Source organism: Podarcis cretensis, assembly GCF_951804945.1.
Source record: "Podarcis cretensis genome assembly, chromosome: 14".
Taxonomy (NCBI): Eukaryota; Metazoa; Chordata; class Lepidosauria; order Squamata; family Lacertidae; genus Podarcis; species Podarcis cretensis.
The window spans coordinates 41,965,858-41,979,315 of NC_137183.1; the positions used below are offsets into that span (position 1 = coordinate 41,965,858).

General features: G+C 43.3%; 2 protein-coding genes across 6 annotated transcripts in view; one reads left to right on the forward strand and one right to left on the reverse strand.

The window, feature by feature from the left end:
• Nucleotides 1-276: 276 nt before the first annotated feature.
• Nucleotides 277-13,365, reverse strand: KNOP1 (lysine rich nucleolar protein 1). 3 transcript variants are annotated; one of them, XM_079953841.1, is made up of 5 exons: nucleotides 13,240-13,365; nucleotides 8,876-10,154; nucleotides 7,404-7,472; nucleotides 5,863-5,940; nucleotides 277-812 (listed from the first exon to the last, which is right to left on the reverse strand). In XM_079953841.1, the coding sequence occupies exons 2-5, from the start codon at nucleotides 10,085-10,087 to the stop codon at nucleotides 501-503; spliced, it is 1,671 nt and encodes a 556-aa protein (XP_079809967.1). In that variant the 5' UTR covers nucleotides 10,088-10,154; nucleotides 13,240-13,365; the 3' UTR covers nucleotides 277-500. The 3 variants fall into 3 exon arrangements, with proteins under 3 accessions (XP_079809967.1, XP_079809966.1, XP_079809968.1); XM_079953840.1 differs by having other exon boundaries at nucleotides 13,164-13,317; XM_079953842.1 differs by lacking the exon at nucleotides 13,240-13,365 and adding an exon at nucleotides 11,705-11,845.
• IQCK (IQ motif containing K) overlaps nucleotides 13,316-13,458 on the forward strand; it is a 39,801-nt gene continuing 39,658 nt past the window's right edge. For all 3 annotated transcript variants that reach the window (XM_079953994.1, XM_079953997.1, XM_079953996.1), the window contains exon 1: nucleotides 13,316-13,449. In XM_079953994.1, coding sequence (XP_079810120.1) covers nucleotides 13,404-13,449 — 46 coding nt within the window. In that variant the 5' untranslated portion in view covers nucleotides 13,316-13,403. The remainder of the gene's footprint in view (nucleotides 13,450-13,458) is intronic.

Here is a 13,458-nt window from a genome sequence, read left to right on the forward strand (position 1 = left end):
AAGGGTGCCAGGGTGAACAGACAATCCATTAAATCAGTGTTTCCCAACCTTGTGCCTCCAGCTGTTTTTGGACTACAATTCCCATCATCCCTTGCCACTGGTCTTGCTAGTCAGGGATGATGGGAGTTGTAGTTCAAAAACAGCTGGAGGCACAAGGTTGGGAAACACTGCATTAAATGACCAATAACTTCATGTCCATTCTTCCTCCAACAACTAGTCTAATGAACATTTCCAAAATGAAGTTGGGCATTTACAAACACCAGCTGCCACAAAAGGTAATGGGATAAAGATATCTGAGATTTTTTTACCTGTCTGAAACACGAGCGAATCCAACGATTTTGTTGAGAGGTCATTTAGCCACCGACATTTTTTTAGAAATCTGATGCTTGCTGGCATTCTTAGTCATTCCAACAAATGTTGTTCTCTCCCCTGACACCCCCCCCCCCAGAAGAAACACTGTTAAGGAAACCAAACATGATTTAGGAAAGCCTCCCGATAGCTCAGTCTTCAAATTTTATAGATCTTGATGCAAATTTATCTATGTGCACCTGCTTCTGAATGGGAGGCTGAAATCCAAGGCCGATGCCTCTGTGGTGCTTCCAAGCTAACGCCTTCTCAAATTCAGTCTGTAGCTTCTGCTGCAGGTTCTGCTCTTTGCTCTTGTCCAGAGCCATGTTCAGCTTGGAGGCATGTGCTGGAGGACCTTGGACTGGCACAGAACCCTTCTTAAATCCACCCATCAGCCGGAGGAACTTGGTTTTTTGCTCTGAATTTTCAAAGGTCGCTGTGGTCCACTGGCCAAAATGGGATTCCTGAAGAGCAAGGCACAAGTGTGGATTAGTGCCCCAAAGGACCTAAATCAAGTTTTTATTAGCCAACCAAATTTGAGAACCACTGTTGAAAAAAGAGTAATCTGGGACGCAATGAGAGGGTTTCTGATTCAACAGAATGCAATAAAAAGGAGAACCCAAAATGAGAAAAAAGAAAAGATTTTGGAGAAAATAAGAGAAGGTAAGAAGAAACTTAGAGTGAAACCAAAATCGCAGGAGATTCTGAGAGAAATAAAGCTATATCAAGTACAATACATGAAAATGATAAATCAGGACATAGAATGGAAAATTAAACAGATGAGACAAAAGACTTTCGAATCGGCTAATAAATGTGGGAAACTGCTAGCGTGGCAGTTGAAGAAAATACAAAAGTTTAATTCAACCACTAAAGGAGGTTTGTAATGAAATTTTGGAGGGGGAAAAAGCGCCAGTCGTGGAAGGAAGCTTATATTACACTTATACTGAAAACCGAGTCTGAAAAGACGCAACTCAGGAACTACCGCCCCATATCCCTGCTTAATGTGGATTACAAAATTTTTGCTGACATTTTGGCTAAAAGACTGAAAAAAGTATTAGCGGAGGTGATATATAAAGACCAAGCTGGCTTTCTCCCTGGCAGACATCTGTCTGACAATACGAGGAATATAATTAACTATTAGAAAAGCTACAAGTGAATATTAATATAAAAGCTGTGTTGATATTTGTAGATGTGGAGAAAGCTTTTGACAAAAGTCCAAGTTCTTTAAAGGGGAGAGGTTAGAGTCCAGAGTTGAGGTTTGGAAAATTTGTTTTTTTAAAAAAAACATTTGCTTATTCAGTTGCCCAAACTGTAATCTAGGAAGTTCAAAATTTGAAACAGAGAGAGTAATGAGTGGAGATTATTATTTTAAAGCCTTTGTGTTTTATTCCATCTTACTTCTTCTCCCCTCCTTCTCCTTTGTATTTCCGTATTAAAGTTTCGGGCTTCAACATGTTTCTCTCTTTGTAACCACTCTGTTCAGTTCTTTCTCTTTAGTGCTCTCCCCAAAAAGAATACAAAGTCTCTAAAGGTCTTTTCCGTTACTTTTATTTTATTTAGTTTCCTTTGCCTCGCTTAATGGCTACTGAGGACTTTCACTTTTCTGTTTCTACAGCAGGTGAATGGTCACTTCCTTTCTTCACTCTTATGACTTTGTAACCTGCGCCATTTTAACTCCGAAAAACAGGTCGGGCTCCTCATTTAAATCCTTTTACATCCAGAGCTCACTTAGTGTATAATCCAAATTTTTTAGCCAAGAATTGCTCCAAAAACACTAAGGGTTCTGTTCTTAAAGTTATGGAGGTTTGTCGCTTTTCCAGTGGAAGCTAGAGGCATCACAACACCAGGTCCGCAGAGCTTACCGTTCGTGTTTCTCAGTCCCATCGCTCCTGGGTCCTTTTTTAAAAAAACCCTAAAAAACGTCGTAACCACTCCAACGCTGCTGGGTAGCTTGTCCCTCAAGGGTATCCCTCTTGAGATTTTGGGGGTCGCAGTGCCTTTGTGTTGCCCCCAAGCCCCCGTGTAGCTCGGAAAAGCCCTTCAGCGGCTTCTCCGCGCTCCCTGCTGCTTGCGATCCAAACCGGAAGTCCCCGATCTTACTGCAATTTTGTATGGTGTCTACTGTTTTGCTGTATTCTTATGAAATTTAGAGTCTATAAATATTTTTAAAAAAATATGTACCAGGCACTGCACTGTCTTTTCATGCTAGAAGATGGCACATGACTTATGGCCTGAGCAAGACAGCAAAGGCTGCATCTCAGTAAACACACCTTCTGCAAAGTACAGGATTGTCTATATAAATATATCAATGCAAATAAGTGAGGAAGGTGCAGGAGGGAGAAAGGCACAGGCCAGAACTAGTAACAGCTTAGTGCAGGTGTGGTGAACATTTGGCCCTCCAGATTGCTGCCGAACAACAATTCCCAACAGCCCAAGCCAGTACAAACAATGGCCAGGGATGCTGAGTGTTGTAGTTCTGCAGTATCTGGAGGGTCAAAGGTTCCCCACGCCAGGCTCAGTGGTAGAGTATGTGCTTTGCAGACAGAGGTTCCCAGACACTATTTCTTTAAAAGGGTCAGGAAGCAGGAGATGGGGAAGACGCCCTTTACTGAGACCTGAAGAGCCACGGCCAGTCAGAATAGCCAATACTGGGCTAGATGGACAATAAGGCAGCTTCCTATGCATCTATTTAGTTATGAATCACTTCCCTTAAAACAGCCCAAAACCACTTAACAGTAAAAACATCAAGACAATAAAAGCGCTGTGTTAAAACAATTTCAAGTCCAACACAAATAAAGATTGAGATTACAATCTCCCTTTAAGTGGCTCATTTGGAAGAGGAAATGGGTGCCAAAAAAGACAAGCGAGACAGTGCCTATCTGATATGTGAAGAGAAGAAGTTACAAAGCATAGGTGCCATGCTAAAGGCCTGATTTCCTACATTGTACGATGTCCAGATAAGGTGGTATCTGGAGGAGGGCCTCACCTGCAGAGCGCAGTGCTCTGTTGGGTATACAAGAGGGAGAGATGATTCAAGAGAATAAATGTTCTCCTTGTTTTGCCCTTCCTTTCCATCCCCCTCCCCACATTTACGCACACATGCGTTGCCTCTCCCTCACCCTCCCCAATCCCTCCCCCAGCTTCCTCTCACCATCAGTAGGTGACAGCAACAGCAGTCAAAACAAAAGAGGCAGCGACAGCCCTCCAGGCATACCCAGGGAACCAACAGAAAGACAGGAGTCCTACGGGAGATGTTCTCTGAACCACTGCCTTCTGATTTTTCATTTCCTACCATGCCCAACTCTTCTTTCCAATTGTCTAGACTTCCTCCATTTTCAGCTTCTGCACCCAGACATGTCAGCTTGCAAACAATTAATTCTACTTAGTGGTGGTGGTGGTGAGATTCGTGCAGGCGTAATAATAGCTTTTCCAAACCCTGCAATTTTGGAGGTTAACTCTGAGCAGCTCTCCAACATGTCTTTATTTTCCCCCTACCCTTTTTAGCTGGCTTTTTGTGAAGCTTGCCATTGGGCTCTGTCACTCCTGTTCTTCCAGGTGCTAATGCATTCTGATAGGCCGTCACCAAGGGATTGGGATTCCCTGCATAAATGTCAGCTGGAGGACAACTCTACAGCCATCTAGACATTTGCACATCTAAAGCACAACTGGGCATTTACAAAAAAAAACCCCAAACTGTCCAGCTTCCTTCACCTGAAATACCCTACAACTCTTTTAGAGGTTGCAAGCATCCACCTGGCATTCCAGTTTTAACGACAAGCTGAAACATTTGCAGAGGAGGATGACCACGATGGAAACCAAGCCTTATGAGATAGTTGAAGGAGCTGGGTATGTTTAGCCTGAAGAGAAGACTTGAGAGGAAACAGACACCTTTAAATATCTAAAGAGGTGTCAAATGAAGATGGAGCAAGTTTGTTTTCTGCTGCTCTAGACCAGGCTTCCTCAAACTCGGCCCTCCAGATGTTTTGAGACTACAATCCCCATCATCCCTGACCACTGGTCCTGCTAGCTAAGGATCATGGGAGTTGTAGGCCAAAAATCATCTGGAGGACTGAGTTTGCTCTAGATGGTAGAATCTATACCAATGGATTCAGATTACAAGAAAGAAGATTCCAACCAAACATACAGTTTGAAGGCACCACGAGGTTCATCTAGTCCAATCCTCTGCAATGCAACAATCTTTTGCCCAATGTGGCGCTTGAACCCACAATCCTGAGATGAATAGTGTCATCCTCTACCAACTGAGCTATCCTAGCAGTCACTAGGAATAACTTTATGATTGTAAGACCTATTTGACAGGGGGTGGGCTATCTTGGAAGGTGCCAGACTCTCCTTCACTGGAGGCTTATAAACAGATGTTGAATGGCCATCTGTCAGGGGTTCTTTAGCTGTGATTCCTGCCCTTGGGGGTTCCTTCCGCCTCTACAATTCTATGATACTATAACACAATAGCCAGGGCAGCAAATGTAGTCTTACCATCCAGGCAGTGACCAGAGGCAGACCAGCTTATTTTCAGCACGTACCTTTAGACTAGGCATACCTTCACTGTCGGAGGCACTACGCCTCTGAATATCAGTTAGTAGGAATCACAAACAGGGAGAGTGCGGTTCAGCTCCTGCTTGCATGGTTCCAATAGGCATCTGGATGCTGCCCATTGTGAGAGCAGGATGCTGGATCAGATGGGCCACTGGCCTGATCCAACAGAGGCTCTTCTTATGCTCTTACACAGAAGTGATAACTCAGGGAGGAAATCTGTCATGCGTGAAGTCGCCCTTTGAGACAGCTGGACTTCTAATGTGAGCAGATGCCAATCAATACCCAAGATGGCCTATTCACCTAAATTACAGAAACCTTTTAACACCCCTCTTGGCAATTTAAGACTCAATTTCCCCATCTAAGTCAGCAAACACAGAGAACCTCAATCGTGCCATTACTTCAGCTCCCAAGACAGGCTAGCTCATTTCCGCCAGGGATTTGGGGACCACATTTTTCAAAGGGGGCAACTGCCTCCTGCAGTTAAGAGTATTAGATGGTGCAGTCCACTAAATGCAGGGAAAAGGTAGGCTCCCTCAGATTCTCTACCTCTGACTGGTCATCTTTTGCAGTCATGGAGAAAAGAAACATGGCAGTGCTAATCAGAGCGTGACAGCTATGTCCAAGGGCTAGTGTTATTTATATTCCACAGCAAATAGAAACAAACAAACACACAAAAATTCTACAGCAAAGATATCACAACTAATTCCATTAAGGAACTATCGGAGCAAAAATGCTATTTTTCAGGATTAACAACTGGAATCACAGTTTTCTGGAGGTCAGAGTGCTCTGGTTTCAGCATCTCTAAAGACTGGACTCATTTGTTCTACAGCATGACCTCAAGTTTCCAATCAGATGAGAGATTGGCGTGCCAAACCACAGACATGACTAGCATCGCAAGCCAACCACAGGGGAGGGATGCTTTGCCCTTGCTACCTGGGCTCTTGCAGAGCTCGTGCTTACCGATTCTCCCTCTTCCTTGACAGTCTTCATTTTGCCAGATTCCCTGTCAATCTCTTCTTGGAGAGCCTGCCGTCTCAACTGGCATGGAAAAATGGGGAAAATACGTGCATGAGGGCAAAAAATAATAATTGTTTGATTGTAAAACTGGTTAGAAACATCAAGAAGTTGAGGGGAGAAGTGTCCAAAATGTTACTTGCAGGAAAGAAAAGGCATGATTTCAACCCTTTTATGCATACAAGAATTTGCGAAGGCAAAAAGCATCTGCAAGACAAGCAGTTCTCAAATACACAAATGCACAGAAAAGATGTTTTACAGACTGGGAGGCTACATTTACTTGGCTCTGAGAACACTGCAGGTAGTGGATGACCTCAAACTGTGTACATGGAAAAGAGTGACAATGAAGGAGGGATGATAAAATACCCATGGAAACAATCAGACATTTTGAACCCTTTTGGCATTATCCAGTTGCCCTCCCCAGCCAGCTACTCCAGTTTCAAAATTCCCTTGCATCAGAGATGGGCAACCTTCCCAGTGCTTCCTGGATACATTTCCAGAGTGCCCAAAATACCACTCTCCTGTTCTAAAGTAGGTGCCTGTAGCCATAAAAAAAGTGCAAGTAAGCTTGACAAAACAAAGGGGGCTTATCAGGAAGACCAGGAAAGAAGAAGAGCAAGTGGAGGTGGGGAGAGGACAAATCTGAAAGCCTCAGGACTTCTAAACTCATCTCATTCACAAAGGACCAACACATTTGAATCCAGCACTTGGGGAGTAAGGCTGGCTTTGCACATCTGATGCTGTGCCCAGAATTACAGAACTACCACAGAGCAAGAATAGGTGGCCAAAGCAGCAGAACTGCAGGTGGTGCCTGAAGCTGAGTCCTTCCATGGTTAGAGTTGTGAAACACAATTATCTGCTAGATAACAGGTCCCCTTCTTGATACAATTCTTAATTTACAGAGGATCATACAATCTTATCCTAAAACCGCCACTTCTCTCACACTAGAGTTGCCCAAACAACACCTTGGTTCAGATGACCGATTAAACTACAGTTTATGGGTTATACGTGACTGGTGGGAACAAGCTGTGTCAACTCTGAGGCTGCATGCTCTTGCTTCCCGCTCTTCCATCTTTGTACGAGAAGTGGAAGAGGGGACCGTGTGAGCCCAAAACTCATCACAGTTTGATTGTCTAAACTATGGTTGATCAATCAGTGACTGTTTTGTATGTGAAATGCTTTTAAACACAGGTGTTTTTGTGGAAAATGTGGTATATAAATCAAGTGATAATGACTAGGAGCATAATCCACAACCTACATAAGTCTGAGCCACATAGTCACTAACCTGAAAGCCACATAGTCACTAACTGGGAAGCAGCACATAAAAGTCTGGCATAGCCCAAGATGGGCATCCTGAGAGGGCGGGACATGCAGATGAGATCCTGCTTCACCACGTCCATGTGAGCCAAACACAGAACATTATCCAAATCAGACTAATATGTGCCACAATAAGACTCCAAAAGAGCCACAAAAGAATAAGGTTGTACCTTGTCTATTTGTATTTCGTCACAGTTTCCTTTCTTAAACGCCACTACTTTTATTTCTTCATCCCCTTCCTGAAAAACAAGAGTACACATTTTGAGTATCACCGGGAAAACCCGCTCATGTTTAAGTGTGATATGGTTAGCATTCCACATTACACCAAAAGAATGGTATAAAAATGGAAGATTAAAGGAATAGCACAGAGTGGCTATTGGAGCCCTGCCATCTTTTCATGACGTTACTGGTAGCCATGGCCAAGATAAGATCAGACCCAAAGCTCATCTAGCCCAACATTCTGTTCCCACAGTGGCCAAAAAGATGGCGACAGGAAGTTCACAAACAGGAGAACAAAAAACACCCTCACACTTGTGAACTCCAGCAACTGGTGTCTGAATGCATACCATCTCTGATATTGGAAGCAAGAAAGCTATCATATGGCTATTAGTCACCAACAGTCTTATCCTTCACAAATTTGTCTGATCCCCCTTTAAGGCTGTCCAAATTGGTGGGTATCACATTATTGTGGTAGTAGAGAAAGAACAGATAACTGAAAGGAGAGGTCATAACCGCTCCAAAGAACCTGTGTGGCATAGTGCTTGGAACATCAGACTAGGACCTGAAAGACCGGGGTTCAAATCCCCACTCAAACATGAGTGGGGATTTGAAATCCCCACTTCTTACATTTCTCCATGGTAAGAACTGTGTATTTATTTCTACTCTCTGCTTCCAAGTTTATTTATCCTGTCCTCTTATCCCAAAAGTCTTTGGTGAGAAGCTTTATGACAAAAGGTTTTCAAAAATTTAAAGACACAATGTTGACTGGGTCACCCCTACTTACATGCTTACTGACATTCTCAAAGAATGCTAAAAGTTTCAAATTCTCATTCAGCCATGAATTTTGGGTGAGCTACACTTTCCCAGCCCAACCCAACCTACCTAGAGGTCCCAGGCCCTAAGGAAGTTATATTAGCCTCAACCAGAGCCAGGGCCTTTTCAACACTGGCTCCGGCCTGGTGGAACGCTCTGTCTCATGAGACCAGGACCCTGCAGGATTGGATTTCTTTCCACAGGGCCTGTAAGACGGTGTTGTTCCACCTGGCCTTTGGCTTAGAATCAATTTGATTCCCTCCCCCTCTTTCTTTTTTCCTTTCTCCTCCTGTGAAGAGGCTGCATCTTAATGTTTTAATGTAGTATTTTAATCTTGTTTTTAAGTTGCATTTTAATCAACTTGTTTTTATTATTGGTTGTTAGCCACCCTGAGCCCGGTCTTGGCAGGGGAGGGCGGGGTATAAATGATTTATTATTATTATTATTATTATTATCCCATCGGGCACTCTTAATGCTAAAATGGGGGCAGGGGAGGGCAAGGGAGAGGGAAGCAGAATCACACATGACACTCTGACCTTACTGGAGGACAGGTGGGATAAAAACAAACTACATAAGAAATGGCAAATAGCAAGTTCTATTTAGAAGCTACCTTTGCTTCTTCTTTAATCTTTGCTTTCTTGAAACTGGGCTCTTCTTCACAGGCTTTGGCGCCTCTGTTCTCCCGGTCCTTCTTCTTTTTCTTCTTGATGTGCTGCCTGCTGTCATTTTCAGATCTGCCATCTTCCCAGCTCACTACATGGTCTTGCGCCTTTTTGGATTTGGGGGCGTTCTTAGTCCTCTTTGTTGCTGACCAGCTCTCATTTGTAGCCACATCTCCATCATCTTCCAAGAGAGCTGGATGATCGCTTGCAACTTTGGTTTGGGTTTTCCTCTTCTTCATTCTCTTCTTCTTCTTCTTCACTTGGCTGTCTCGTTCAGAGTTTGAAATCAAACCTGTTTTCTCCTTGCCATTGCTTGGCTTTGTTTTAGATTTTTGTTTTGGTTGGCTTTCAATAGAAACACAAGACTGATTTTCCTGATTATCCTCTGATGTCAGAAGAGGTTGCTTTCTTTTCTTTTTCTTCCTCTTCTTCTTCATTACTTTGCTTTCTTCTTCTGATACATTGGCTGTGCCCTCTAGATGCTGTTGAAAACCAAGAGCTCTCCTCTTGCAACCTAATTCTTCTTCTAACTGGTGTACAGTGTTGGCAATACCTTTTTCTTTTAAACAGCAAACTTTTTTTTCCTTTACAATATCCCTGTCACCTGCAGCATTTCGGACAAGAGTCTGAAACACTGTCTCCTGGGAAATGGTTTTTTGTTTTTTGGAGATGTGTTTTACAGGCTCCTCCTCATCTTCTCCACTAAGCTGTATTGCACAGTGAGCAGGTTTGTGTTTTTTCTTTTTCTTCTTTTTCTTTGCAGGAAATCCATCACCAACTCCATCACTGTCTGGAATATCCCTTTTGCGTTTCTTACTAATGAAAAAAGGGGCTTCCTGCTGTTCTATTGGCAGCTCTTTACTAGAAATCTCACAATCACCATCTTGATTACAAGAAAATCTTTGTGTTCCTTTTCTCTTGAGCTTCTTAGGCATTTCATCAGTTTCTTTTAATAATTCTGAATCTGAACTGCTTTCTATAACAATAGGAAGGTTTGTACCACCTTTGCTCTTCAATTTGGAAGCATTTTTCTTCATTGACTCTATCTGATCTGAACCCTCTCCATTTACCAAGCGCTTCTTTTTCTTTGCCTTGACTTTGGTTTGTAAATCATAATAGCCGTTTTCTTCTATTATAACAACTGCCTGGTTTCTAACCATAGCGTTAACTTTATTATTTATCTGCACAGATCTATCAGTTTTGTTCCTTGCATCCTTTATGACTATTCTGAAAAACAAAAAGCAGACACCCATTTACCAAGTAGTAACTTACCACAGTGGTATCATTATAGTTTAGCAAGATGTGAACAAGCTTAGCCTCCCTCCAGGTTTGTGTGTTCCTCTCTCCCTTCTCCCATGAGAAGAATAATGCTTTTTTGCTGAAACACATTAGGCTACTAATGATTTATCAGCAACTTGAGACACGGTCTCTTTTTTTTGGCAGCTATTTCCATGCTTGACACATTTTCTGCTGCAGGGGAAGCAGATGATCTCTACACTCTTAAATAAGTTAAATAAGTAGCACTGTCCTTCATCACAAGCAATTCCAGTGACATTCTTTGTTACAGCGGACTGTGGGCATACAGCCAAATTAGAGAGCTTTAAATGGGAATTATGCAATTTCATGAAGGATAAGGTGGTCAATGGCAACTAGTCATGATTTCTGTATGTACTATATCCAGAATCAGAGGCAACAGGCCTCTGAATGACCATTTCTGAGGTGACAACAACAGGAGTGTTTTTACTCTCATGTCCTGCTTGCCATAGGCATCCAAATGGCTGCTGTAAATATAAGATGCCTTCCAACCCTACAATTCTATGATAGTTGGGGCACTTGGACTGATCCAGCACGGCTCCTCTTGTGCTCTTATATTTAACAGTGCAAAAGGAGTCAGACAGGAAGGTATACAGAAAAAAACAGTGTTAAAGGCACATATTCACGAACACTTCATACATACTGGGTCTCTTTCCCCCCCATCTTATCACACATTTCCATGTGGACAAACAATATGCGTTCCCACCCTTATTTATTAGGTAAGATTTCTTCCTTTTCCTTCACCACAAGGTGACTTATAGCAATAAAATGTGTAATTATAAATCAAATAAAACAGTTGCAGCCCTAAGCAAGTGTAAAGATAACAAAAACAGTTCCACATAGAAAACAATTAAAAACAACTTCATATTTTTTTTTAAAAAAAAAACCAGGTAAAAATAGTTCAGATGCAGGCTGGAATAAGGACCTCAATTTAAAAGGCTTGTTGGATGGTCAACAAGACAGCAGATGTCAAAAGGACAGCAGAGGCAGCACTTAAAAGGTAAAGGTAAAGGTACCCCTGCCCGTACGGGCCAGTCTTGACAGACTCTGGGGTTGTGTGCCCATCTCACTTAAGAGGCCAGGGGCCAGCGCTGTCCGGAGACACTTCCGGGTCACGTGGCTAGCGTGACATCGCTGCTCTGGCAAGCCAGAGCCACACACGGAAACGCCGTTTACCTTCCCGCTGGTAAGCGGTCCCTATTTATCTACTTGCACCTGGAGGTGCTTTCGAACTGCTAGGTTGGCAGGCGCTGGGACCGAGCAGCGGGAGCGCACCCCGCCGCAGGGATTCGAACCGCCGACCTTTCGATCGGCAAGCCCTAGGCGCTGAGGCTTTAACCCACAGCGCCACCTGCGTCCCATGAGGCAGCACTTGCCTAGTAGTTAATGGCAGAGAATTCAAAAAGGGGGGGGTGCCACCACGCTAAAGGCCCTGTGGGACAGACCCCCTGTAAAGATGGTACCTGCATGAAGCCCTCTTCGGAAGAGCACAGTGGCTGGCTGGGTATATTTGGGGTGTGACAATCTTTTAGGTATCCTGGTGTCAAACCAGGAGCGGCAACAGAAGAACAAGTCTTTTCTGTAGTAGCTCTGTGTTTGTGGAACACTCTCCCCCAGAGAAGCTTATTTATTTTTCATACAATTTATACACTGCTTGTTCGTTCTTTTGAAAGCTGTTTACAAAAAGACAAAACAATAAAGTTGAAAAGCAAATAAATCACGACCATGCTTTTAAAACCATACTTTGTTGCATCTCTTTAGGCGTGCAGAATTGAGTCAGTGGCTCATATGCTTCTGGCTTGCACTCAAAAGATTTGAGGTTATTACCCCTCTATTATTGTCTACGCTGGACTGCCCAACCACTGCTACTCTCCCCTTTCTTTTAGCAGATCAAGATGATCAGGTGACAGCAAAAACTGCAAGGTTTTTAGCGGGGGCAATTAGAATAAGGTCTATTAATTGATTATTGATGTAACCTCCCCAAAAATGTATTTTCTATAGTTAAGTTTTCACCTCTCTCGTCAGTATGTTTTCTTTTATTTTATTGCTATGACTAGTGGCTGATGCAAAATAAAGATTCTTCTGATTCTGATGAGGTGAAAATGTTTCTCTTCTCCCAGGCCTTTGGCTACTTACTTAAACCACCTGTGGCCTTTCAAAAAAAAGTGCGTGTGTGTGTGATTATTTTGTTTATTACGTTACCTATTCCTTTTTTTATAATAATATTTATTAAATTTTGTATAACCAATAAAAAACATACATAATAACATAATATTTTCCATTATCCACATTTCATTCTCAACTTTGGACTTCCTCACATCTCTTGTTCCTGCTTTCTAAACATAAATTTTACCAGCAAATTATTAACTTGATTTAATTCATATAATATAATTTTCCAATATTTAATGTCACAAATTTTGGGGTTTAACATACTCTTATTGAAGCTTAATCATAAAATATTAATTATCCCAAATTTACCTTTTCATCTTCCAATTGAATTTAAATTTATATTCTTTATAACTAGTTTGTTGAAGTCATGTTTTTGCTAATCTTACATCTTCTTAACAATCATACAATTTACAATATTTTTGTATTACGTTACCTATTCCTGCGTTGTTGTTGCTTTTTCTGCCGCCTTGAGACCCTCGGATGAAGGACGGTATAAAAAAATAAATGAAACTTAAATGAAACTTATGGACATCAGGACTCTCCTAATCTTGCTGGACTCCCAACTCCTCCCACGGCAGCCTCGGCCATGAGCCACGCGGCCTGGGAGTGAGGAGTGCCGGGAGGCCGGCAGCATCTGGAAGGCCGCGGTTGTCCCCCCACCCCACCGCTGCCCTACGGAAGCCAAAGCCTCCCCTCACCCCACAGAAACCGACCCCTCCCTCTAGCCTTCTCCCCCCCCCCACCGCCACTCACCTGTCCTGAGGAAGGAAAGCGGGGCCCGTTGGCCTGCCTGCCTCCTCCTACGACCCCAGCTCCTTCCCTCCCCTACCTGGGCGCCGCTTCTTCGAAAGCCGCGAAAACACTTCGCCTCGCTCGGCCTGACCCGGAAAGGAAAACAGGCGGCGCGGCCTAGCGGGGAAACCGCCGCCGGGCGCCCGCGGCTTGGAGGTTGCCTAGCAACCGCTCCCCTTTCCTCCTCCTGCCGCGGCTGCTATGGAGGAACTCCCGGCCCCCAACCTCTGGGAGCAAATCTGCGCAGGTGGGAGAC

Excerpts from the sequence above, each read along its gene's own strand:
- KNOP1 (XM_079953841.1), bottom strand. The coding sequence starts at position 10,087 with ATGGTTAGAAACCAGGCAGTTGTTATAATAGAAGAAAACGGCTATTAT. Across the intron at positions 7,473-8,875 it reads AGATTAAAGAAGAAGCAAAG|GAAGGGGATGAAGAAATAAA; the intron begins GTAGCTTCTAAA and ends CTTGTTTTTCAG. Across the intron at positions 813-5,862 it reads TCAAGGAAGAGGGAGAATCG|GAATCCCATTTTGGCCAGTG; the intron begins GTAAGCACGAGC and ends CTTGCTCTTCAG.